Source organism: Pistacia vera, unplaced genomic scaffold (assembly GCF_008641045.1).
Source record: "Pistacia vera cultivar Batoury unplaced genomic scaffold, PisVer_v2 Contig223, whole genome shotgun sequence".
Lineage (NCBI taxonomy): Eukaryota > Viridiplantae > Streptophyta > Magnoliopsida > Sapindales > Anacardiaceae > Pistacia > Pistacia vera.
Genome location: NW_022196028.1, coordinates 3,411,312 through 3,438,660, shown reverse-complemented (window position 1 = coordinate 3,438,660; position 27,349 = coordinate 3,411,312). Strand labels below are relative to the sequence as shown.

Genomic DNA, 27,349 nt, shown 5'->3' with positions numbered 1-27,349 from the left:
TAGCTCAAATTCCTCCTTAAACTCTGTCGAAGAATCCATCTCAACGCACACTTGAGCAAATTCAAGCCTTTCGCCCGATTCGATAATATTGTCCATATAAAGAGGGGTGTCTATTACACTTGCTATATGACTTAAACCCTTGGGGGTCCATAACTCAAGAGGGATACCGTAGAATTTCACCCATGTACCCTAGTAATCTCATTCATGCCCAACGACAAATTAGGAGTTCATAACTTCAAAAAGAAAGGCTGCCTTCCTATGAACCATGGACCACCCTCCAACACATCCATTTTAGTAACCTCATCTGGGAACTTGAGCAAATAGCCCCCATGCCCATCTGAAGTGACCCCCACAGCTCCAAAACGACTCAAATTTCTATCAACATAGCTCTTTACTTGGTAAAACGACAATTTCTTCCCAAGGAAAAACCCGACTAGACAATTATTCCATTTGTCTATTCCTAAAGCCGCAATTTCAGTAGGGATTGAAATTCTAAACTTACCACCTTCCTTGCTCATATTTGGTTTGACATATTCAAGGGAAATATCAGACCTCTTTGAGACAAGAACACTTGTCCAAGCTCGTTTTTCCTCCCTTTTCACCTATTTTTCATCACCACAACCATTTGGCTTCTCAATTTTATTCCCTCCATCCACCACTTTGCTTGGGAGAAGGGGGTAATCCTTAGAAATCTCATCAACATTCGCTGCCATATTTTCATAAAATCTCCTCTTTCCATCAGAGCAGCTCCGTAACTTTGGATTGAACTCACCTTTAGCAAATAACACATCATTTTGGCCTGATTTTTCTATAGCAATAGGTGCCCCTACAACCTCCCGACCCTTATCCACACCATCGTAGATTGTGTCCTTCCTATTTTCACCTACCCTTGAAGAAACTCAGTTACCCTCCAAAGCACTCTTGGATTCAACACAAACAACTTCTCTATCCACCCTGTTACAAACAGAGAACTGATTGTAATTTTCTTATGTATTGCATTGACAAATTATACATCAATATATAGGAAAATAAAGAACTAATCTAGGAAATAAAAAATCTAACTTCTTATTTTACAGATTTGTTCCTATTATGTATTGATTACAATCATAATATCCTATTATAGATTTATTCACTTAATCATGCAATATCTGTAAGATTTTGCATGATTATCTACAACAATCTACAACACTCNTAGTTCTATTCTTAATCTTTCAGTATCTTGTCTGCACAGGTTACTAATCAGCTAGAGCAAAGATGTTACAAGGATTTACGGAATGAGAACTTTTTATCTGTAAAAGTTGTGGCCTGCATCTATAAGAAATTCTTATCATCATGTAAGGAGCAGAAGTAAGTGTGATGTATTTTTCTTTTCTATTCTTAATCTTTCATTGTTCTTTATTCTTCAAAGTTGGGAGCTTCAATAACCTAATCGGAAAAGGTTTTTCTTGATTTCTAGGCTAGGGTTTCATATGTCAATAGATTTGAGTTGACTTTTCTCTTCTATAGTTTTTGAAACTTTAGGACAGCTTTTCCTTCTTTTGTTGGTCAGCTTGTTTGTTATTTTTTCATAATACAAAATTTCTTGTTTCCTGGAAAAAAACAAAACAAAATACTATCAATGATTTGCATAATACTCCTTGAATTAAAAAATTGGCGTTGTAGACAATAATGGATACAACATGACTCGTGTCTAATTGTGCCTAATATTTACATGTGTAGTTACCATTACCAAGGAATGTACTTTTACCTGGCTTCAAAAAATGCATATGTTTTTATTGTCAAGAAACATGAAAATATTATTATGAACTTCTTGCTTTAAACATTACTCCATTTTGAAGTCTAATGCTTTTATGTTTGTGTTTTTTTAATGTCGATGATTATACTTTCTCTGAAGGCATAATGAATGATTTAATATCCTTGTTAGAAGAGGGCAAGAAGATTGAAAGCAAGCTCATGTAGGAAACTAAGTATACTGAAGATATGTTCTTGTCACCTATGATACTGTTTATTATTTGGTATTAAGAGTACATTTCCCCTTTTTATTTGTGGCTGTTGGATTTCCTAGATGTACTATATTTGGTGTACCAGCTCTAAAATTAAATTCAAAATCACAAATTTATTCTAGATTTTGTTTAGCTTTTGATACCCCAATCAGGTTTTTTGTGCTGATTTAGCGGACACCTGGTGCACATATTAGTGTATTACTGGAGTGCTGGAATGCAAGCTCTCGCAAACATGGTACAGTTTATTTACCTAGTGTATTGCTTTGTGAATGCACAGACTTAATGCACATTCCTGCTGGAATGCAAGCTCTCTCTAACATGGTACAATTTATTTGCCTAGCTTTGTAAATGCACATTTAGATACACATACAATCAGACTTAATGCACATTAATCTTTATGGCCAATTCTTTTAAGTTTCTTTTTATAAATTCTTCTTTCTTGTGATGCTTAAAATCTATTTACACAGACTGTTGTAATTTAAAATATTTTTATGCAGACTGTTGTAATTTAATTGGTTTTTGGTACTTATATTTGCTTCAAAATGCCTTAACCATTTTTTAGCTGTGTAGACTTTTTTTGTAATCTTTTACTTTTTCTTACTTCTAAACTTTTCTAAGGCATTTGATGAGAGGACTTAACATGATTGCTGAAGTATGGATTTGGTAAGGTTAGGTACATAGGAGTCCAAGTCCTACACTTCTAGTCCTTCTTACATGGGAGATAATAAAGACCTAATCAATTTTAATTAAAATCTAACTAAAACAAGACAAGCTAACCTTTTTGTGAATAAGAATAATTTTTGGCTTTGGACTTGCATTCCTTGTTTAAGAATGTGGGTGTGGCATCACTTTTTCCTGCTTGTGGGAGACAGTGATTGAACATGAAATCTGCTTCTAGTAGCAAGCTGGTTCTCTGCATTACCTTTTTGGATCACATTGTCTGTCACTTCTTCTACTTGTCAACAGGCCCCTTTATCAGACTCAGAAGATGTTGAATTGATTTTATCAATTGGACTTTAATACATGAATAGATAATTATTAAATTCTTTTCTCATAACTCCAACATATTCTATTGACAAACTTAATTATTTTTTGGTTCAAATGTAGAGATTTCATTTGTTAATGTTATGCCACTTTTAATAATCTTTTCTCGCTTCCTATGCTTAGGTGTGGTTCATGGGTGAGCAATCACATATCTCAATGGACTTTGACAATGTGAGTTTGCTTTTCCTCTTGTTGGTTCTTATTAGTGTTTTTTTCTTACGTGATATATATAATTAATGTCATCTAGTTTAGAGGTGAATTTTGGGAAACATTTTTTTTCCTTATTATATTTTAAGTTGGACTATGAGGTACACTAGCAAGTGTGCACAATGTTTGCTTTTCATATTAATTTGAAGTAATTTTCCATTCTGAAATAGATTATTTCCGTGACTTTGGAGAATGATACAACACGTGAAGTGAGGGTTTATAATAAGAGGCGTGGGAAGAAGCACTAGGGAATCAATTGTGATAAAGGGAGCAGCTAAAGTGTGAAGAGAAGCAAAAAGGTGGAATGGACAGGCGGCGACAGATAACTGGCTGAGAATTGAATTCTGTTAGGGAAGGAAATGAATAAAAGGGAGCAGCAGAGGTTGAAAAGGCATCAAGAGAGAATAGAGTAAAAGGGGAGGTAGCTGGCCCTCGAAGTCCAGCGTATTAGTTTCCATTTATTTTCATTGTTGTTTGTTGATTGAATTCTGGTGTTGAGATATAGTTCATACGTGAATGTAATTCTGAACTTTGCCATGGAATACATTCTTTGAAGTTCTGGATGTTTTAGAGTGTTTACAATTAATGGTTGAATACTCTGATGCTGGTAATTTGTGGATGATTGAATAGTAAAACGGAGTGGGTTCGCAACAGAGAACTACCTCGATCTTCAAATTAAACCAGAGGATGGTAAGGAAGGGAGGCAACATTCTCAATCTCTGGACCAGTGTGTTCAAGGGGTGCTTAAAGGAGAATCTCATGGCTCATCTTTTCCAGATATGAGTACGAGGGTTTCTTCTCTCCAGAACCTTGTGACTAATCCTGATATGTATTCAACAACGTAAGGCATCTATTTTTACTTCTTGGGTATATATTCTTTATATAAGGAGATTTCTTAAATGTAGTTAACATACTTAACTTTATATGCCAATTTTAAAGTGACACTTCCAAGAGCCTCTCTTGCTGGTCCAAAGTTTGCTTGAATAATATAGCTAGGTTGGCTAAGGAAGCTACAACAGTGAGGTGTGTACTTGAACCCCTTTTCCATCATTTTGATGTAGAAAATCATTGGTCATCAGATACAGGAGTTGCTTGTTTTGTTATATTGTACTTGTAGTCTCTTTTGGAGGAATCAGGTTACATATGGAATCTTAATGCTCCATCGTGTTGCAATTATTTTTTTTTTAGTTTTTCTGTGGATATAATTGATATGAACTTTTTTTTTTGTTTAATCTCCAGGAGGAAACTCCCACCTGTTGCTATCTATCTTGATCAAGCACTTGGATCATAAGAATGTTGCCAAACAACATTTGTACAGATTCATATTGTTGACGTTGCCACACAACTCATGCAAAATGCAAAGTTGCAGGCCTCTGTTGCTATCATTGGTGCAATAACCAAACTTGATTAAACAGTTGCGAAAATGCCTGCAAAATACAGCTGAATTATCTAATGCTGTGGATGATATGGTTAAATGGAATGCTGGTCTTCAATATGCCTCAGAAAATTGCATTTCAGAGCTGTCAAAGAAGGTTTGTGATTGTTTATGTTTTTTATTTTTTGAAGTGTGAGTTAAAAATATTTATGCAGGCATGCCATATATGCAACTGTTACACAATTGTTTGTACTTAACGGGTTGGCAATGCAGGACCCATTCTTGATATGATGTCTAGTTTGCTAGAGAATATTTCAAATAATACTGTTATTGCTAGAACAACAATCTCGGCTGTTCATAGGACTGCTCAGATTGTCCCTTCCATCCCGAACATATCATATTAAAAGAAGGCAAGTGTACTTGTTGAAATTGCAATATACTGTTCAGTTTTCAGAAATTTGAAGAAACATCTAGGGTGCGTTTGGTTCAATATTTCTACCCGTATTCCCAATCTTATTCCCCAAATATTGTTTGGCACATTATTTGAGAAATATTAGTGTATTTTTTTAATTACTTTTAGACCTCTTAAGTTTATTAATTTCATTAAAGACCCCCAGAAAAAAAAGTTTGAAAATTAGCAAAAACACCCCCACCACCCATACTTGCCAGATTCTAGCAGTGTATTTTTTTAATTACTTTTAGACCCCTTAAGTTTATTAATTTCATTAAATACCCCCAGAAAAAAAGTTTAAAAATTGGCAAAAACACCCCCACCACCCATACTTGCCAGGTGGTAGCCGGAATCTGTCTCAACGGCTTACACCACGACCGGAAATGGCCGGTTATTCACCGATCTGGCCATCAGCGACAGCCAAAGATGGACCTTTGCGACAGTCGACGACCACATCTGGCCTTTTTCGGCCAGATCTGTGGTGGATCTAGCCGGAAACCAGTCTGTGTCGTAACGCAATTTTCTAGACAAATTCCAGCGATGGTGGCCGGAATCTGGTACTGCGGGTGGTGGGGGTGTTTTTGTCATTTTACACAATTTTTATATATTGGGGTGTTTAATTAAATTAGCAAACCTAAGGGGTTTTTTAGAAATTTTTAAAGTTTACCTCGTAATACTCCCCTATTCAACTACCTAATATTATTCCCAAAATCCTATCCAAAATAATAAACCAAACGCACTCCTAATTTTTGAGGATTTCTGTTTCAGGCTTTTCCTGATGCTTTGTTTCATAAGTTACTCCTAGCAATGGCTCATTCGGACCATGAAACTCAAGTTGGGGGGCATAGTGTGTTTTCTGTTGTGCTAATGCCATCTCTGGTCTCCCTTTGGTCATATTAGGGCAAGGATACTTCACAAGCTGTTTCTAGCATCTTGCCAGTCCCTGCGTCACAGAAAGTAAGAAGTGGAAGTTTCTTCTTTCAGGATGAAGGTAAAAAAAAAGAAAAACTCGTGGATGGAGGACTGCAAGAGGAAAGTCGGGTACCAGCTGTGAATGTGAAACACTCTCATAGTCAGTCATATAGCTTTAAGTGTGCTCTGACTAATGGAAAAACAGGATGAAACCCCAAAATCCTATAATTTTAAATTTAAAGAGTGTTTTAGAAATTCTGTTTAATCATCAACTTCCTTCTGACTGAGTAGCCATCAAGTGAGTCTTTTGCTTTCTTCAATCTGGGTTCAAGCAACATCTGTAGAAAATAACCTTGCAAATTTTAAGGCTATGGCTCACACTTATAACGTTGCGTTATTGTTTACGCGATTTAAGGTGATTCATGTTTATGTTATTTTCCATTGTTTTTACTTTTATACCCCCTGTGTTCCTTTTTCAGATATTTTGAAAAAGTGGAATAGATTTTGCATGGTCTCATCATTTTTCTTTGAGTTTTTATGGCATGCCTGAAGTTTGATAATTTTTTTTGTGTACTTTAGTACTGTACTTAACATCCGTGGTTATCATTTTGGTGATGACAGACATCCAGCCACACGACCTTAGTTCGGTGTTTTCAGCTTGCTTTTTCACTTCAGTGCACCTCTTTGTACCGAGAAGGTAAGTTGCATCTAAAAGAAATGGTTTAATTCATGTTACAACTAAGCCATTTAAGAGAATATTAGTTGGGTACTTTGGATCATCTTGAATGTTTTCTTTTCCCATCCCAGTTATAAAATGGGTAAAATTACATTGATGGCCTATATGACTTGGTAAAAGTTGATGATACTAAAGATATGCAGCTCACCTATAATCTGATTCAGTTTATGCTATTTAACACCAACGCAAATGTCCATTTAAAACATTTTTCATGATATGATTTGCTGCCCCCTCACCCCTGCCCGCTCACCGGCAAGTGGGACCGCCGCCCACTCACTGGGGAGTGGGACCCCTGAATGCGTCTATGTAGTGGACTTCAAGCCCATGCAAAGTATGAACCATAACTTTTAAAGTTAAGCTGTAATAGTAGCCTTTACCAGATTTGAATTAGCTCAGTGCCCTATATGCCTTAATTTTCGTTTGAAATTACTCTGATGTTTTGGTTCACTAATCTGTTCATTCCAAAGGCATTAGATTAGCTTTAGTAAAGCAGGGACATAGTTCTTTTGTTTTTTTGTTTTTTTTTTTTCTCTTAGAAAACTTTTCTTCTTCTTTCTATATAATTACAAGTTGCTTTGATTTCTATGGTTACTAGTTCATTCAGTTGACTCTAGCCAGTGGGTTTTGGGCAACTCCGTGAATTTGGTGAGATATACCTCGAAAACAGTTGGTAAGAATCTTTACATTTTTTTTTAAGCTTGCATCATGGTAATGTATAAATGGTTTGGAGTGTTTGTTACCTGTTTTAAGGGGCCTGTTTGCATATGTCTTGCGAATACATACCTGCATGCATACATATATTCTATCTAATGGTTTATGTTCTCTCTCTGAACAAATATCAGTTAGCTAAGCAAGAACTTTAGTTTGGTTGGTCATCGTGATTTAGATGTGGGTATGTCTGCATTGAGTTCACTTGGCTTTACAATGGTCTCTTTGCTTTGGTTTGATTTGGTTTTACCCATATGAAAGTTTTGTGGTTGTCTATGGAGTTTGAGCTTTGTTACCGTGATTAGTTGTTTTGATTTAGAAGTGGCTATTGGTATGCATTGAGTTCTATTGCAAGGTTACTTTGCTTTGTTTTTACCCATATGATATTTCAAGTTTTTATCTAGATTTGAGCTTTGTTGGCTCAGTAAGCATGTTACTTTGTTAGCTATTATAAGTTAGTCGTATGCGGAATATTTTATTTGATAAATATAGTACTGTTAGAGTGTTGAAGACTAAGTCGTAGTGCCTCTTAGAGGCGGTTCAATTGTGAGCAAATAATTGATTAATAGCTGCAGCAACACAAATTTTAGTGGTTTTTGTCTCTTTAATAGATTTAGCCATTAATATTTGTGTCAAATCAAAGATACGTGTGAATTTTTATGAAATATTGCTCTTTTTGTGACTCTATAGAGCCAACTGCTTCACGTCCTCGAACTGAGATAGTGGGAAAGAATGAATACTTTTGTTTTGGTATGAGAGATTTTCTTGGGATAGAGGCATCCTTCATGCAGGTCTGTTAAATGATTATGCTTTTCCTTCAATTTTTATTAGGATTTGGGTTGGCTTTTAGACCATCAACCTCTTTTGATTAAAAAATAAGTTCTTCCTAGTTAATGTTTGCTCTGATACAAGATTTTATGAAATTTCCTTGAGATATTCAGGAGACATGGTTAGAAGCAACCAATATAGGTGATTTAATATAAAATGATTTTAGTTCTAAGAAACTTTTGTTGAGCAATATTTGCATCCAATTGTTAGACAGGTCTTCCTCACTAATGCAATTGACTAAATGCTTATCAGTTGAATGTACCTTTACAGACGGAGGAAGAATTGCTCTCTAGTTGGTGGAACGAGTATGTAGAATGTAGTGAAGGTCCAAAGGAACAACCTCGTTCCAGTAAGAAATTGGAAAAGCAACCAAGTCTTGCTTCCTCATAAATTACTCTATCATCCCAGCTATATGAAGAAGAAAGGGTTGGAGTTCCTGTAAAGGGAGGACTTTATGAGGTAACCCTTTTTCTGAGGTTTCTGCTGTAATTGTTGTGTGTGTTGAGTAAGGGTGAAATATGGCTTAAGACATGATTTATTAACTTCTTAGTATTATTACTGTTATTTTTTGTCATGTAGATCTGGATGCCATGTTTCCTGTTCTTTATTCATTTAGTTATTTTAAGAACTTATGTTTTGACCTTTTTAATTATTTATATATATTCTGGTCTGCAAAACTCTGAAGTTTTGAGGCAAAACATTTTAAATTTGATTTTTAATTATTGATTTATATTTAAGAGCCGTCTTTTTTATGACTCACTCAGAGAATACTTCTGAAGATCAATCCTTAAAATGTTGCAGGTAGATTTGGTAAAGAGACATTGTTTCCCTGTTTATTGGAATGGAGACATCGACGTGTTTCTAGAGTCATTGTTTGCTCGTAAGGGCCTTTTGGCTTCCACGTGAAGATGTTGCTGAGTAGAGATTGCTATCGTAGTAAGTGTGGTGCAATAATCTGATACTGTGAACGATTATGTTATTTGATAGTGGAATCTATATAGACCTTTTCCTAGTTCATAATGTCAGTATGCCTGTGATTTGTATTAAGATGACCTCTGGGGTTAGGAAACTCATTATGAAGTGTATATATAAAAGCTGATGTTAGATTGATTCCTCTTTATATATGCAATTTTAGATGCGATGGCTTTCTGACATGCAGTCTGCAGTTTCTTTATCTTTTAAGTTGTACTTTTATTTTCATTCTCTCCTTTAATTAACTGCATTATTAGCGTTGTTTTACCATTTTTGTATGGAACAGTAAGAAGTTTGCTTTCCCTAGGTTTGGCACCGAGAAGATTTCAACCTCTGGACTTTTTGCAGCTCGAGTTGATTTACAAGGCTCTACCCCAGTAGTAATTGCCTGGTGTGGGGAATTTCCAATACCTGATTTGAATGTCTGCTGCATATGTATAGAAAAGATTAATGTACTTTGAGGTTGTGCTGTAGGAACTTTATGCACTTTTTATTGGCGAGGATGATACCTGGGAGTCTTGGCTCAATGTTGATGCTTCTGGTTTTTATGGTGTCATTAGTTTCAGTGGAAATGGAATTAAGTTAAGGTGTGGTTATTCGAAATCCCAGTCAAAAAAACCAAGCCAGGTCTCTAATCTTTCCCTTTTTAAATTTTTACTAGCATAAAAACTTCTAGCATCTTCATTTGTGCCTTACGCTTCAGGAATATGTAATTAGATCCTGGTTATGGAGTTTAATAGCATTTCTTTTCTTGGAATATATTATAAGTAATTTATGCTTGATTAAATAAATTCAGTTGGAACTTTCTGTCTTTCATCAAATTGATCTGCTTCGGTTTGAAAATACTTTTGACTGGTGGGCATTATTTTTTTTTTAAAGAATTGGAAGTAATGTTATTTATGTGTTTTCCAACTACATTCAGGAGGAATTGCATCAGCAGAAAGAAGAGGAAATGGATGATTATTGTTCTCAGGTATGGAATCTGACATTCTGAATCTTATTCTTATTTGTCTTGTTTTCACCATTAAAATTATGCATGCCATTGTTAAGTTTCCCTAAAATGCAATTTGGCAATTTTTTCTTGATTATTAATTTGAATATTATCTTTACAAATTCAGGGGTTCTTTTGAATAAAAAACATGAGGTTTTATTTGGGGAGGCTAAATTTGTCATATTTGTAAAAAAGTCAAGGCATTGTCTTTTTTTTTGTAGACAATGATCCTTGGGTAGGCGATGGTGATTGAGTGAGTAGGCAAATATGTATTAAATCCTGACGGGGGACATTCTCTAGGAGATAAACTAACACGAGTATATGATTCACCTATCTTAGTATTATAACATGCTGGTCATTGTATCTAAGTGTAGATTATATGAACATCAAGTAAAATATAAGCGATAGACGCAAATAACATTACATCAATAAAACACCCGCTAGTGTTGGAATATTTGTGGGCCTATAATGAAACCTGTTGTTCTCAGTTTTTTATGGATTAAGTGATGCTTTCGGTGCCTTTAGATGCTAGCATCTACTGCCATGTATTTGCCATGATCATGTTTATGGAAAGAATTAGGGTACCAAGAAGCTTGGCAATTTACAGTGGTTCTTATGAATTTAAAACATATGATGAATTAGAATATATATTCAACTTCTATTTATTTTTATTTTTTTGGTGTTCAATTCAATGGTTTTTTTCATGTTCTTTTAAATGTTATAAATCTTGTTTAAATAAAAAGTTAAATGTGTTTGTGTTCTGTCTTCATTTTGTAACTAAATCTAGGTAATGGTTTGTTGTTGTCTTTTATGTTCTCTTAGTAAAAGTAAATGTCCTTTGTATTTTAAGTGAGCTTAAGTTTAGCTAGTGATTATGACTTATTTAGTTGCACATTTTTATTTTTGCCCTTCAATTTTGGTATTGAATTATTATATGATGATATCATCTAAAATATGTTGTCTCTGTTGGGTAATGATTGATTTTTAAAGTTAAAAGCTAACAGGAACAAACAACAGTAATATTTAAGGTCTAACATGTCCTTTGATGTGCTCAATTAATTAATTGAGTTGTTATGTGGAGCCAACCACAAGCCTCGTGGATACTATTTAAACTAGAATAATATGTTTTGAGTAGATTTTAATCTTGTATTATGTGTTTTGATTGATATAGGTTCCAGTTAAGCACCTTGTCTTTATGGTACATGGTATTGGTCAGAGGTTGGAGAAATCTAATTTGGTTGATGATGCCGGCAACTTTCGCCATATCACAGCAAGTCTTGCTGAACAACACCTTACTACACGCCAACGTGGCACCCAAAGAGTTCTTTATATCCCTTGCCAGGTGAATAAGAAATTATTTTGTACTTAATTGACTCTCTCTTCTGTATGTAGTTTGATTCCCTTGTGTCAATTACCCATCTCAAGCTGTTTAGAATCTGAAAATGCATAATGTTTGATGCAGTTTTGATGAAATTAGGCTCTTTTTTATGTAAAGCTAATATGGGCCGACGAGTTTGTAGATGTGTGTTTGTGGATACAGGCTCTTTCTCTCTCAATCTCTCTTCCGTTTCTGGAAAACTAGAAAATTATGTGATCATATTGTTAATAGGTTATGTAATTGCTTCATATTCAATGAATGAGGCATGCACATTTTGTATATTATGTAGATGATGAAACGTTTTTATGGCATTTCAATATGCCTAGTTTTTATTCAATTTGAAAGTTTCTTTTTATGTTTTCTAATTAGAAATGATAACACCATGTCGTTGTGAAGCATATCTCTTATTTGTCTATTTTTACAAATATACCATCATGTCGTCACTTATTCTTAATTGCTTACTTTTTGTCACGTGGAAATTTGTAATTATTTTCCATCAGGAATGATTTTTACTTTGGGCAGTTTTCATAAATTTTTAGTCTACTGCCATCAGTTTGGAATCGTTTAAAAGAGTCATGTAATATTGAACTTGATTTCTGTCAAAATCAGTATCTCAGGAAGGATTGAATTTATCTTGTCAATCTGAACTGATACGAAACAGTATTGGGTTTGGGCTCCTGAAATGATCTAGTAATCATTATAAGCCGGCTGGATATCAGTGATTTGCTACATAATTTTGGTACTTAACTAAATCTTCTCTCTTTTGTTTTCTGATATTGTTGTCATTTTATATGCTGAAGTGTGTATTCTCAACCACTTTATATTTTTTTCCATAGCAAAATCTTCTCTCTTTTTTTCTTATATTGGTGCTATTCGGTACATTGAAGTGTGTTTCTTATGCCACTGTATTTGTGTTACAGTGGAGAAAACGTTTGAAGCTCAGTTGCGAAACTGCAGTTGAAAAGATTACTTTAGATGGTGTACGGGGTTTCCATGTCATGCTGAGTGCAACAGTTCATGATGTGTTATACTACATGAGCCCCATCTACTGTCAGGATATTATCAACTCGGTACTGCTTATCTTGTTTCCAATTTCTCACCTTCTCTTCTTTCATTTCTATTTCCCAATGACTAAGCTGTTTCATTATTCAACTATAAAGCTTATTTCAATCCAGGTTCCTTGTTTAAAATGACATTTTTCTGCACAGGTTCATGATAGTCTTTCTAAAGCTTTAGACCATAATTAGATTGGTTGTTTTGTAGTAGTGGATACCTGATCAACTATCTAAGTTTCTCCAAAGCAGTATACGTCTAAGTTTCCTATCAAAAAAAAGTTTTAAAATTGCTTCTCATCCTATGCACACTAAACAGGAACATTGGTCTGTTGGAGATATCTTGAGCATAGACAGTCACATTTTCTTTTGGCAAATATTATGCTCTAATTCTTTGTAGTCTTAAAAAAAGAAAAATTTAGCTGATGTCTTGAGCAGAAAACAGTCACATTTCAGCCTGTTAAGGTTGAAATTTGAAATTTGTTTGAAGTTTGAACTGATGAAGATGCACTTCTGCTCCTCCAGGTTTCAAACCAATTAAATTGGTTATATCTGAAATTTCTTAAACGAAATCCTGGTTATGACGGAAAGGTATGCAGCTAATATCTCTTTGTTAGGCTGTAATGATTAAGTGACAATTTAGCTTATATTAACATTTGTTTAGGTTTCTATATATGGTCATTCCTTGGGAAGTGTCCTCTCGTATGACATCCTCTCCCATCAAGAGAATCTATCATCCCCATTTCCAATGGATTGGAGGTACAAGGAACAACAAGATACCATTGAAGAATCTTCCCATGCTATGAACAATCAACCTTCTAATGGTGGCTCTTCAGCTGATCTGAAGGGTAAAAGCTCCACTAAGACAAATGAATCTGAGGATAAGGTGGGGTCTGCTGATGAGGACAAGATTTGATGAGTGTACAATCAACTCATCTAGAGCACGAGGAAGCACCTGCTGAAGATTTTTCTTCTCTTGTGGGTACTGTTGTGTCAGATACTGCAACAGCTATAGACTCTGAGCAAACAGCTAAAGAAGATATGGTCATAAGTATGGTCACATCTTGTTTAACGAGCCAAGGATATAAAATTGACCTTTTCATGCCAGATACTTTTTGTGAAATCTTTGGTTCATAATGATAAAGTGGGCTTGGGTAGAACTCACTCCCAAAAGTTAGCTCAATGGAGGAGGGAACCCAATCACTTATATATACTATAACAGCCAACTATTGAGGCGATGTGGGACAAATTCAACTTCTAACACCCTCCCTCACGCTTGGCGTGCAAGGTCAAGGTCCAAACCCAGTATCGCCTCAACCAAAGAGGGGAGAGAAACAAACGTGGCTCTGATACCAAGATAAAGTGGACTTGGATAGAACTCACTCCCTAAAGCTAGCTTAATGGAGGAGGGAACCCAATCACTTATATAAACTATAACAACCAACTATTAAGGCGATGTGGGACAAATTCAACTTCTAACGCATAGTAATAAACACCACTTTTTAATGAAATTTTCTGTGTTTTAGATTGATTCCCTGGAATCCAAAATAGCAGAGCTGGAATCGTACAATCAACGTAGAGGTACGTGTAGGCTTGCATTGGGTTAATCTTTGATCTTCACATTCTATTTTTGGTTCTATGTTATGGAAGGGGCTCTTGTGTCTTAATATCTCTGGGTTTTATTGGCTGCATAAACAGATAAAAATGAGTTGCTTGCCACTGAGCCAAAGCAATCCATTTCTGAGAAGCTTGAACCTATGCTAGATGATGAACCAAAGAGTTATACCCCTTATATTAAGTACACAAAGCTCGAATTCAAGGTCAGAAACAGAACTTCTTACGAGCTATAAATTTAAGATGGTGAATCTTGTGACTGATTTGACATTAATTCTTACATATCAGGTTGACACATTCTTTGCTGTTGGATCAGCTCTTGGTGTCTTTCTTGCCCTCTGAAATACCCGTATTGGAATAGGTAATCCACAATACACTTGTATGATTGAAATTTTGATGAGTGAATATTCTCACTGTTGCGACATGACATTCAGAGAAGTATTTTGTATATTTGTAAATATTTATATCATTTGGCCATGGGTGTGGATAATGAAGTATACTTTTGTTCCTCACGGTTTTGAGAAATGCTTTCATCTTTAGAATCTCATTAGATCTTTACTGAAGTTTAAAGGTTTTCACGTTTTCGTTATTGGACTTGATTTTACATCAATTTGAGTGGGAAATTCAGGATAAATTATGATTAGTTAGAAGAATTTCTTTTCATTACTTTGCTGGTAACTTTGGCAGTTTTTATTATATGTTTTTTTAGAAGCTCATAGATATGTAATATGTAATAAATTCTTGTGTATTTTGCTGCTAGTTCAGGCAACCATGCATTTTCAACACAAAAAATTCGTATTTTCAACCATCCTCTAAACATCTTCATCTTTTGTTGATTTTAATTTTAGTTTCTGCTTTTTTCTTTGGAACTTCTATTATACTTGCTTCCATACTTGAAGCTCTAGAAATCCAGTTTTTTAGTTGTTTTTTCCTTCTCTGTTCAGGAGAAGGGCAAAGATTATATGGATGAAGAAAATATAATTGAAGAGATGCTGGTTTGTCGTCAAATGTTCAACATTTTTCACCCATATGATCCTGTAGCATATAGGTTTGTCTTTGCACATCCATATCAATGCTACAGTATGCTCTATTTATTTTTTTCTGACCTTTTAAGTGGTGGACTGTATTTCGCCATAAAATGCTGCAATAATGGCATGTCAATTATTATTTGAAACACCTCACTGACACTGTGAATGCCTGTGAATGTAATGAGGAACCATTTTATTTAACGTTTCGAAATCACCTTTGGTTTTTGCTAAGCAAAGAGAAGTAACAGTGGGAATTATATGATAGATTTTGACTATTTAACTTTTCTTCATGAATAAGATTGTTCTTTTTTGTTTATACATCTTAACTGGGAAGAGGTTTTGGGTTAATATTTATAATTTGGTTTCATTTGGCCAGGATAAGGAAAATTATCACTGCATAGTTTTTATTTTCTTCTCTTGTATAGATTTGTTATCCCTACCCTGATTTTTTTTGTTCTTTTGTTGGCAGCTTGTCCACCGGTGTAACTCATGTTGTTCCAATACATATTATCAGTTTCTTATAAGAAAAATCACCATCTGTTTATTCGGACTTTTTTTGTATATGTGAACAAAGTTTAATGAGAAACTTGATGTGAACATTTTAAATGTCTATTAGGTAATAGTAAAGGTAGAATAAACAAAAATCAAGAATATTGGAAAAAAGAGTTTAGTCTTTTGCTATTTCTCCCTGTTTCTTTTTTCTCTCTCTCTCTCTCTTTGCTCTCTTACAAGTTTATGGTTTTTTCTTCCTAATGTCCCACCTTTGCTTACATCCTCTTGTTAAATCAAATTAAAAAATATTTATTTGGTTCAAAGTTTGCACATTTGAGTATTTTATTAAATGCCACAAAGTCTTGCACAAGGTGAAAAGAATCCAGTAACTCATGTTACACATGCGTTTGCACATTTCTTGACTCAGAACAAAACCAATGTGACTATGATTATTTCGAATGCTTTATTTTTTGTGAATGACATGTATGTTTTTATATGTTTTTTTCTTTTCTATTTTTGTCTTTAATATTTATAAATCTGGAAAGTATTATGGATGTTGTGTTGTGGTTTCTTATACAGAGTAGAACCACTTGTTTGTAAAGAGTTCCTCACCGTACGTCCAGTTATTATCCCTTACCATAGAGGTGGAAAGAGGCTGCATATATGGGTTCCAGGTAAGCTCCCTATAGCACCACACAATTAAGGTTTTAAAATTTTTCCTCTTTCTCTCTTTGTGGAGCATTTTTTGTTTAAAAGAAATTTTCCCACTTTCTAATACATCCTTATATATGTGAGTTACGAATTTACTTAAGATGTAGCTGCTCGTTCTCAGGCAATAGTGGACCAATTCAACTCTGTAAGGGTGGGTTCTGATACTATTCATTGTTAGTTTCTCTTTTCAACTTCTTCAAAGGCATATTTCTTTTTTATCTTTCAGTTTTTGGGCTTATCTTGTTTTTTTACACTTACTATAGAGCATGATGGTGGTCAGGCTTTTCATTTCTCAACTTTGTAATATAGACTATGCTACATGTTTATAAACTGAGCTTTATTGGATTATGCTTTCACTCCCTTGCTCAGACTAATTAATAATGTCAATATATACATGCATAGTGAATATACAATGACCAGTTTGAATTTAGAGTTAAGTATTGTATTTGCTTCAGAATCAAGACTCATTTTTGTTCTTTATATCTCCCTCAGAAGTTAAAATTCTGTTTCCGAGAATAACTTTTATGATGATTAAATTCATCAGAGGTTCAACTTTGTTCGGTGTAGCTCTTTTTTTACTTAACCCAGACTGACTATACTCGTCGGAGTGTCATTTTTTTCCCCCTCAATTTGAATTAAATATTATGTATGTATCTAAGGTATTTGCTTCAGAATCAAGACTCATTTTTGTTCTTTATATCTCCTTCAGAAGTTAAAATTCCGTTTCTGAGAATAACTTTTATGATGATTAAATTCATCAGAGGTTCAACTTTGTTCGGTGTAGCTCTTTTTTTACTTAACCCAGACTGACCATACTCGTCGGAGTGTCATTTTTTTTTTCCCCTCAATTTGAACTAAATATTATGTATGTATCTAAGGGTGGTTTTTTTTGTTCACTGTTGGAGAATTTAATTTTGTTGAAATTCCGACTCAGTAGCTATTCATTTATATATGTTTCTATGTATATATATCATCGATGTATCAATTTAATATTAGTTGACCTTTAGTTCTTAAGTTTACCCAGAATTATCATATACATGTTTTGGTCTTTGGTTTCTGATCATGTGTGAGTATTGAAGCTCTGAGTTTTATGCTATTGAAACAGGCTAAAGTACTTATAGTTTGTCAATCGAGAAATGCAAATGCCCTAGAAGGTAATATAATCTTCTACTGCTATTGTTTTAGTGCTTTTTTGTTTCTTCATGTTGTCCTCCTTTTGCACATATGAGCAACAATGGCTGAAGGGACCCACCATTCTTGTACTTAGGGTTCCCTTCCATTGTTCAGTAGTAAAAAAGATAATATTAAAAGTAAACAACAAAGCCCTGATCCCATAAATGAAATTTCACTTAATCTATGTTGATTTCTTTTCCATATTTTTTGAATGCACTCAACAATCTTTTTGTGTATATTGCAGTTGCAGAAAATGCCGAAGAAAGAGAAGAAAGATCATATGGTGTTATAATGATGGAGACGCTAACTGGAAGTGCAGAAGGACGGATAGATCACATGCTTCAGGTTTGTAGTGCAGTTCGATGGTTGCATTTACTGCTATATCATGTTATTGCTAATTTTTGAGTGTCTATACCACTATTATTCAGGCTTTTAAGTTGATACCTACTACCCTCTATTGATGCCTATAATTAGTCATAAATTTGACCCATCATTTTCCCTCCTGAAGGTCTTAATGTTTAATATTGCTTAGCCTTTTTGAAGAGTTTATAATCTTAGTTTAAGGATGTCTTCCCTGCACAAAATTTAGAACAAAAGAAACGAGTTTATAAAGGCAACTAATTGCAATACTGTTGTCCTGTGAAACTATATCTCAGGAGCTTTCTAAATTCCTATGTATAAAGGTAACTACTTGCAATACTGTTGTCCTGTGAAACTATATCTCAGGAGCTTTCTAAATTCCTATGTATAAAGGCAACTACTTGCAATACTTGCAATACTGTTGTCCTGTGAAACTATATCTCAGGAGCTTTCTAAATTCCTATGTATAAAGGTAACTACTTGCAATACTTGCAATACTGTTGTCCTGTGAAACTATATCTCAGGAGCTTTTTAAATTCCTATGTATTGTTATCATCAGAATGTCATAGCTCCACTGTCATAAATGAATTATGTATCTGAAGCCCCTGGGAGTTTTTTTGATGGGCTATGAGGGTAGTTGGGATTTGGGAATGCTGGTGTCTTATTGTTTGTCAGTCCTTAGCTTCGTAGCCTCTGCTACCATTAATTTGCAAAATACCATGTGAACATAAATATTTGCCAATTGCCATGAGAAGAATGTTCAAAAGGTGATGGACACAGTATAAGATGCTTATTAAGTACATTGAGGATATGGAGTTTCCACTGTCGAACATTTTGCCTGAATGATTCATTGTTTATTAATAATAGACATGACATTTTACTTTTGTTTAACATATCATCACTGCTAGCTCATTTGTAGACTTCTTCTAATGTTCATATTGATAATGTAGGATAAAACATTTGAACATCCTTATTTAAAAGTCATTGGATTGCATACGTAAGTACTTTCTACGCTGAACCAAAATATTTTATCGTTTATAGACTACTAGGCTGTATTCAGTCTTCTTCTATACATTTTGATAACTCCATACTTTTTACCCAAAGAAATGTGGTATCTCAATAGTTCCCTCAAGGAAGCTTGTCATGCATGTTTGAGACTTATATGAAGCATATTTGATTACATCTTTGACATTTATCTTTCTGAGAAATGTGGAGCATATAATGTGTTAGAGTTTACAGTTGTAATCATAGAAAAGCCAGAATTAGTCAGTATAAAAGAGTATTCTGAAGACGTTATATATAGTTCATTGAATGGGGATTTATATATTTTTTTTCCAACTCCCCAATCTCATAACATTTTACACTTGTCACTTGATGGAAGTGAGATAAAATTTAGCTCTAAGACAACACCTTGAGAATTACCAGCTAAGCTAATTGGCCTTGAAGCAGCTGCACTCTGTTGCATCTTGATGGCATATGAATTTGCATTGTGATCATCACATGGTCTTGAAGGCTTCTTTAAACAAGGAGCATAAAAATTGTTTTTCATTAGAAATCAGAAAAATTACCCTTTCTGCTTTATGTGCTTGCATCGTGTTAATCATACGAACTCGTTAACCTTGCTTCTTATTAGCATTCATGTATAATTATTTTGTATGTTTGAAGAAGAAAGTAACCCTGGGTAGAATAATTAAACCAATTGAGCTTAAATGTTTTTAAAACAATAGCACTTGACCCTATCTGTTTATAACTTAATACTATATGGCTGTGTAGCTTCAGTTTTCATGTGATATTGCTTAATTTTGCTGAGTACATGTGCTTTTGCATGGGTAATATATATTTTTTATATAATTTGAGTCTGTGTGTACAGAAATTATTGGAGGGATTACAACACCGCCCTTTTCATATTGAAACACTTGTATCGAGATATACCCGAAGACCCTAATTCACCTGCATCTTCAAGTGAAGGCAACTCAAAGACCGAGAGTGCTTCCATTGGTTGGTCTGATCAAAGAGAGACAGCAGAAGAAGAACTTCCTCTGACATTCTCCAACAGAATGATGGTTAGAAACTTCTCATTGTGAACAAATTAAAAATATTTTCACAATTTTTATTTCTAACATCTAAAGTTCCAACACCGGACAGGATGCCTTTTCTCCCTCTCTTATTTTTATTTCCGGAGGTACACATTTTCTTTGAAATTTAAGTTTAATTTTTGTTTATTTTAGTCATAGTTTTATCAATCTGTAGTTGCTTTTTTTTTTTTTCCGTCTAATCAATGCTTGCTATTCCTTGAACACCATTCAATTTCTGCCAAATATTAAACAAACTGGTTTCTGGGTTTTGTTTAAATTCTTGCATTGTGTATTTCTTATGAATTTTGTAATGGGTTTTAAAATTTTTGAACAGCTCGTGTTGTTTTCAAAATGTTCACCATCTGTTTGTGGAATATATTCAATGAAATTTTGTATGTATTTATCTTTGGTAAAGGAATGAAAAAGCTCGGTTCAATCTCTGTGAACTGATTTTTTTTATTTTTTATTTTATGCATTAACGTATCTGATTATTTATGATTTGTAATGTGACTACAACTTAATTCATTTTGTTTTAACTTGATTCTACTTGATGTTTTGATGGTTTGTAAGTTGTGAGGCCTAGTTTTGTCAGTCCAGTACGTTGTGTTTGTTTTGTTATTTTGGTGGTGTATGCTTTCTTGATGTTTTCTTGGATTATAGTTTATCTATGTGCAATTGTCTTGGTTAGGATCTTGTGAGAAATGCTGTCGGTTATTGCTTTAACATAAAAGGGTAGTAGCAGGCAGCATCAATACCCGCAATCTAGACTCTTCGATCGTGGACTAAGGGTTGATTGAATGATGATCTAAAGGTCTGGGCAGGGGGCGATTTTACCTCCCAGTAGCATAAATTAATGGTGGTTTGACGAATTTTATGCATGTCTTCTTTTGTATGATTCTATGTGCATCTTGAAATATTGTATTTTCATGTTTGTTTGTGAAACTAGGATTGTGTTTGTGGTCTTAAAATATCTTTTAACTTATTGATGAATTTGTAGATATGTTGCTACTTCTGGCTATATTTTTTGTTTCATGCTATAATTTCCGTTACTACTTGTCAAATCATTCCTTTCCTCGGGCTTTGCAAGACTTGTTTTGTTACTGTATTTATTTTTTCAACTTTTTCTGTTTAGAAGATTTTTCGGTTTTGCTTACGAAACTTATCACTTTTTGTTGTTCCAGAGTAGAAGGAAGTAGCATAATAGCTTAAATTCATTTCTTATCAATTCTGCCAAGTAGAATTTCATTTGATCCATTCTTTGTGAAAAAGGGAACTAAAGGTCCCAATATTGCATTTTACTATAAACTATCAAATTATACTCTTCAAATCTCTAATATTACAGGAAATAAATTATCTTTAGTGCATTTGATTGGATTAGTATCATTGTATATGGTCATGCAAAGCATGCTCAGGGCTTCAAGGCATAGCATTGGCAACGATGATTTGCATGATAGTGCCAAGGTGTGAAACTGGAGGGACAGAAATGCGATGGAAAGTACATATTTATAAAATTAATTTATTAATGCAATCTTTTTCCTCATTAATCGTAAAAAAACATCTGTTTCAATTAATTTTCACAAAATCTCTCTCTCGTATTCCTACCTTCATCCTGAAAGGAGAAACTTTCACTTCTTACTTTCTGTGACGCAGAGACTGGCAAGATGCTAGAAACAGCTTGTGAAGTATCCTTGCCCTGATCTGACCCCAAGGGGAGACTCGAGATGGCATTAGCACAATAGAAACTACACTATGCGCCCCATCTCAGGTTTCATGGTCTGGATGAGCCATTGCTAGGAGTAACTGATGAAACAGAGCATCAGGAAAAGCCTGGAACAGAAATCCTCAAAAATTAGATGTTTCTCCAAATTTCTTAAAACTGAACAGTATACTGTAATTTCAACAAGTTTTTTTTTTGTTAAGTAAGTAATCATATTAAAGAAACAAGAACAATGTACAAAGGCAATTTCAACAAGTTTACTTGCCTTCTGGTAATATGATATGTTCGGGATGGAAGAAACAATCTAAGCAGTCCTATGAACAACCAAGATTGTTGTTACTAGCAATAACAGTATTATTTGAAATATTCTCTAGCAAACCAGACATCATATCAAAAATGGCTCCCGAATCGCCAACCTGTTAAGTACAAACAGTTGTGTGACAGTTGCATATATGGCATGCCTGCATAAACATTTTTAACTCACTTCAAAAAATAAAAAACATAAACAATAACAAACCTTCTTTGAGAGCTGTCTAATGCAATTTTCTGAGGCATATTGAAGATCAGCATTCCATTTAGCCATATCATCCACAGCATTAGATAATTCAGCTGCATTTTGCAGGCATTTTTGTAACGTTTAATCCAGTCAGTTATTGCACCAATGATAGCAACAGAGGCCTGCAGCTCCGCATTTTGTGCGAGTTGTGTGGCAACGTCCACAATATGAATCTGTACACGAGGTTGTTTGGCAACATTCTTAGATAGCAACAGGTGGGAGTTTCCTCCTAGAGATTAAAAAAAAAAAAAAAAAATCATATCAATTATATCCACCGAAAAACTAATAAAAAATAATTGCAATAAGATGGAGCATTAAGATTCCATATGTAACCTGATTCCTCCAAAAGCAACTGCAGATACAATATAAGAGAACAAGAAACTCCTGTATCTGATGACCCATGATTTTCTACATCAAAATGATGGAAAAGGGGTTCAAGCACACGCCTCACTGTTGTAGCTTCCTTAGCCAACCTGGCTATATTATTCAAGCAAACTGTGGACCAGTAAGAGGGGCTCTTGGAAGTGTCACTGTAAAATTGGCATATAAAGCTAAGTATGTTAACTACATTTAAGAAATCATCTTATATAAAGAATATATACACAAGAAGTAAAAAATGATGCCTTACGTTGTTGAATACATATCAGGATTAGTCACAGGGTTCTGGAGAGAAGAAACCCTCTTACTCATATCTGGAAAAGATGAGCCATGAGATTCTTCTTTAAGCACCCCTTGAACCCACTGGTCCTGAGATTGAGAATGTTGCCTAGCTTCCATACCATCCTCTTGTTTCATTTGAAGATCGAGGTAGTTCTCCAATACTTCAAATTAATATGAAAAGCAAACATTAAGTCATTAAGTCTGTGCATTCACAAAGCAATACACTAGGTAAATAAACTGTACCATGTTTGCGAGAGGTTGTATTCCAGCTGAATGCAGGCATAGAGCTCTTTCATCATGTCCCACTTCTTGAGCCGATTGACAAAGTTTAGGAATGAGACCTTCTAAGTTGAACATGTATGTACTATCCATCTACTTTCAATTCAATAAGTCATTATCGGTTCATAAACATAATAAATATCATGTTTACAGTTTCTACTATTTGGTAGATGTAATTTAGTGCCTACAAATGAATAATTCTACACTGAGCACATCAAACGTATTTAACAGATTTCAAGCCTTCACATTTTCAGAGAGCCCCATCACCACTCCCACTCCTTGTAAAATGTAACTAAAAAGTTCATTGATGGGATGGCAGATTATTTTCAAATGTCTTTTATTAGTGCGCTCCCCAATCTAACATGTATTACTTGAGCAATCAAGCTGAAATATGTCAAAATTAATCTCATGGCTCTAACTTCACTTTATATCCATTGCGCACCTGACCATTAATAAAATCAACAAAAATACTGCAAGCCAGAATCCACATTTTGTCCTGTCGAGTTTGCTCCAAAAGAGTCCGAACAATCCCTAATAAACTACCGGCAAATAATGGCCTGCAAGAACAGTGAACTCTAGCAAATGTCCTCATAATGAAGAAAGAGCTTGCATATTCAAATAGGACAGAAAAATTGCAGAAATAAAAACATGATGCAATATAACTGTGAATCAAGCAACAAAAGAATAAACAATGAATTTATGAGATATAGTAGAATGTAGACTCAATTGTTGTAACTTGTATTATGCTTCCCTCTGTTCTTAGATCCAGTCCATAACTTAGAAGGAAAAAAAAAAAAAAACTAAGAAAGAGAAAACAAAGCAATTGAAAGAATGAGTGGGGTAAATGTTCCTAGCGGGGCTGATTACATCCCCCATTTGGCAAGGATATGGAAAGGTAAGAGTCTAAAATTTACTTTGGGTAGGCTTTGTTTAGGGGCTACGGTTTATTGGATTTGGAGGGAACGAAATTCGCGAAGTTTTAGGGGTGACCATAAGGATTCTTTCACCATAATTGATGCTGTCAAAAGTGTTGTGAGAGATAAAGCTTTGGACCTTAGGAATGTCACTGCATCCTATAGCAATAGGAAGTTGGCGAATGATTGGGGCCTCCCTAGATCTATTTTCAAAGACGTTCCTCAAGTTCTCAACACCATTTGAAGATTGGATTACAAAGGGTTAAGCAGAAGGGTTTTTTTGCTTGGTTGTTTTGTCTCATTGGTAACGCGTTTGATTTTTTGTTTTTCTTTTAATGATCCTAACCTAGGGAGGTGTCCTATGGTAGGTGGGATTTTTGGTGTTTTCTTTTCTTTCTTCTTGGTGTTTATCTCCCTTTGTGGTTTTTGATAAACCCCTAGAGCGGATGGCTGTTTGTAGGCTTGTTTCTTTTGTTTCCTATTTTCGGGGCATGTCCCAAAATAGGCTGGTCGCCTTTTTTTTAGGCCTTTGTACATTGTTCTTGTTTCTTTAATATGATTACTTACTTAACCAAAAAAAAAAAAAAAGCAATTGAAAGAATGACAATGCCTAAAAGAAAATAGAGAAAAAGAGCAATTCATAAATCCAAGAAACATACTTTGATAGTTACATAGCAGATACAAGCAAGAAATGTAAACATACTAGAAGTAAAATCAATATATTCTTTTTTGGATGAGGAACTATAAAATTACACTAATATGTGCACCTGGTGTCCACTAAATCAGCACAAAAAACCTGATTGGGGTATGAAAAGCTAAACAAAATCTTGAATAAATTTGTGATTTTAAATCTAATTTTAGAGCTGGTACACTAAATATAGTACATCTAGGAAATCCACCAGCCACAAATAAAAAGGAAGATGTACTCTTAATACCATATAATAAACATTATCATAGGTGACAAGAACATATCTTCAGTATACTTAGTTTTCCTACATGAGCTTGCTTTCAATCTTCTTTCCCTCTTCTAACAAGGATATTAAATCATTCATTATGCCTTCAGAGAAAGTATAATTAACGGCATTAAAGAAACACAAACATAAAAGCCGCCTCCTTCAAAATGGAGTAATGTTTAAAGCAAGAAGTTCATAATAAATGGGTGTGTTTGTTTTATTATTGTGGGTAGGATTTTTGAAAAAGTTGAGTTGGGTGGTTATTACAAGGCAGGATTTTAAAATTAACAAAATCACCCCCTAGGTTTGTTAATTTAGCCACGTTAGGTAGTCAACGAAAGACCGTCATTGACGACCAGCTACCACTAAAGACTGGCTGGATTTGGCTGGTTGTGCGCCATTACCCCAGATTTCGACCACCTTCTTGCAGTGGTGGCCAGAATCTGGCAAATGTGGGTGGGTAGAGGTGTTTTAGTCAATTTCTAAACTTTTTTTGGGGGATTGTTTAGTTAAATTAACAAACCTAGTGAGTTTAAAATAGTTGAATATAATAGAATTGGATTTTCAGAATAAGGAAACAAATATGTATTTTGGGTAGGATAGGTAAGAAATAAAGAAACAAACACAACCAATATCATCATGTAACTTGACAAAAAAAAAAAAAAATATATCATCATGTTTCTTGACAATAAAAATATATGCATTTTTTGAAGGCAGGTAAAAGTACAATCCTTGGTAACTACACATGTAAATATTAGGCACAATTAGACATGAGTCATGTTGTATCCATTAGTGTCTACAACACCACTTTTTTAATTCAAGGAGTAACATCAAAAGTTAGAGACGAACAACAACAAGAATAAAAGATAACTAAATAACTACTATAATATTTTCAGAAGTTTACCCTCACAAAAAGAGAACAAACTATATTAAGGATGAGTAGTAGTTTCTCGAACTTTTTAGCTGACTACTTTTATTTTATACTTCAATAATATCAAATATGGATATGTATGGCACTGATTCTGATTTCAGTCAAGTATGGAATGCATGTGATAAGTGTGCGTTTGGTGATTTTTATAGGCATGAAGGATTGCTATTTAAGAAAGATAAATTATATGCGCCTATTTGGTTCGTGAGTTCCTTGTTAGGGAAAGTCATGGGGGAGGCTTAATGCGTCACTTTGGTGTATTAAAGACTTTAAATATATTACATGAGCATTTTTACTGGCCTAAGATGAAGCATGATGTGCAATCTGTTTATGATAAGTGTATTACATGTAGGCAAGCAAAATCTAAAGTTAGACCGCATGGCCTGTGTACCCCTTTACCTGTACATAATCAACCTTGGATTTATATATCTATTGATTTTGTTTTAGGATTTATATATCCAACAAATAATTGGTAGAGAAATTCACAGAATTCCTCATGTTAATAAGAGCCCAAAAATTGGCAGTTGGCCACTTCCAGTTGTATCCATCAATAACAGAACTCACTTTAGCATCCTTTTTTTTTTCTTGTTAAGTAAGTAATCATATTAAAGAAACAAGAACAATGTACAAAGGCCTAATAAAAGGCGACCAGCCTATTTTGGGACATGCCCCGAAAATAGGAAACAAAGGAAACAAGCCTACAAACAGCCATCCGCTCTAGGGGTTTATCAAAAACCACAAAGGGAGATAAACACCAAGAAGAAAGAAAAGAGAACACCAAAAATCCCACCTACCATAGGACACCTCCCTAGGTTAGGATCATTAAAAGAAATACAAAAAACAAACGCTCTACCAATGAGACAAAACAACCAAGCAAAAAACCCTTCTGCTTAACCCTCTGTAATCCAATCTTCAAATGGTGTTGAGAACTTGAGGAACGTCTTTGAAAATAGATCTAGGGAGGCCCCAATCATTCGCCAACTTCCTATTGCTATAGGATGCAGTGACATTCCTAAGGTCCAAAGCTTTATCTCTCACAACACTTTTGATAGCATCAATTATGGTGAAAGAATCCTTATGGTCACCCCTAAAACTTCGCGAATTTCGTTCCCTCCAAATCCAATAAACCGTAGCCCCTAAACAAAGCCTACCCAAAGTTAATTTTAGACTCTTACCTTTCCATATCCTTGCCAAATGGGGGATGTAATCATGCCAGGGTCTAACCACATAAC

At 34.6% G+C, this 27,349-nt stretch overlaps 2 protein-coding genes and 1 pseudogene across 2 annotated transcripts; all 3 read left to right on the top strand.

Moving 5' to 3' along the window:
* The first annotated feature begins 3,839 nt into the window (after window positions 1-3,839).
* Window positions 3,840-6,252, top strand: LOC116130574 (annotated as a pseudogene).
* Window positions 6,253-6,944: 692 nt separating this feature from the next.
* LOC116130573 (phospholipase SGR2-like) lies at window positions 6,945-14,613 on the top strand. Its single transcript, XM_031416291.1, is given in 13 exon segments — window positions 6,945-7,059; window positions 8,127-8,227; window positions 9,066-9,166; window positions 9,523-9,613; window positions 9,711-9,863; window positions 10,159-10,209; window positions 11,399-11,569; window positions 12,526-12,675; window positions 13,183-13,248; window positions 13,322-13,564; window positions 13,567-13,708; window positions 14,184-14,238; window positions 14,560-14,613. Coding segments are annotated over 12 exon segments (1,389 nt in total). The 3' UTR covers window positions 14,189-14,238; window positions 14,560-14,613.
* LOC116130572 (phospholipase SGR2-like) lies at window positions 14,515-16,685 on the top strand. The gene is made up of 4 exons (XM_031416290.1): window positions 14,515-14,595; window positions 15,216-15,319; window positions 16,371-16,465; window positions 16,591-16,685. The coding sequence occupies exons 1-4, from the start codon at window positions 14,515-14,517 to the stop codon at window positions 16,662-16,664; spliced, it is 354 nt and encodes a 117-aa protein (XP_031272150.1). The 3' UTR covers window positions 16,665-16,685.
* Window positions 16,686-27,349: the final 10,664 nt, after the last annotated feature.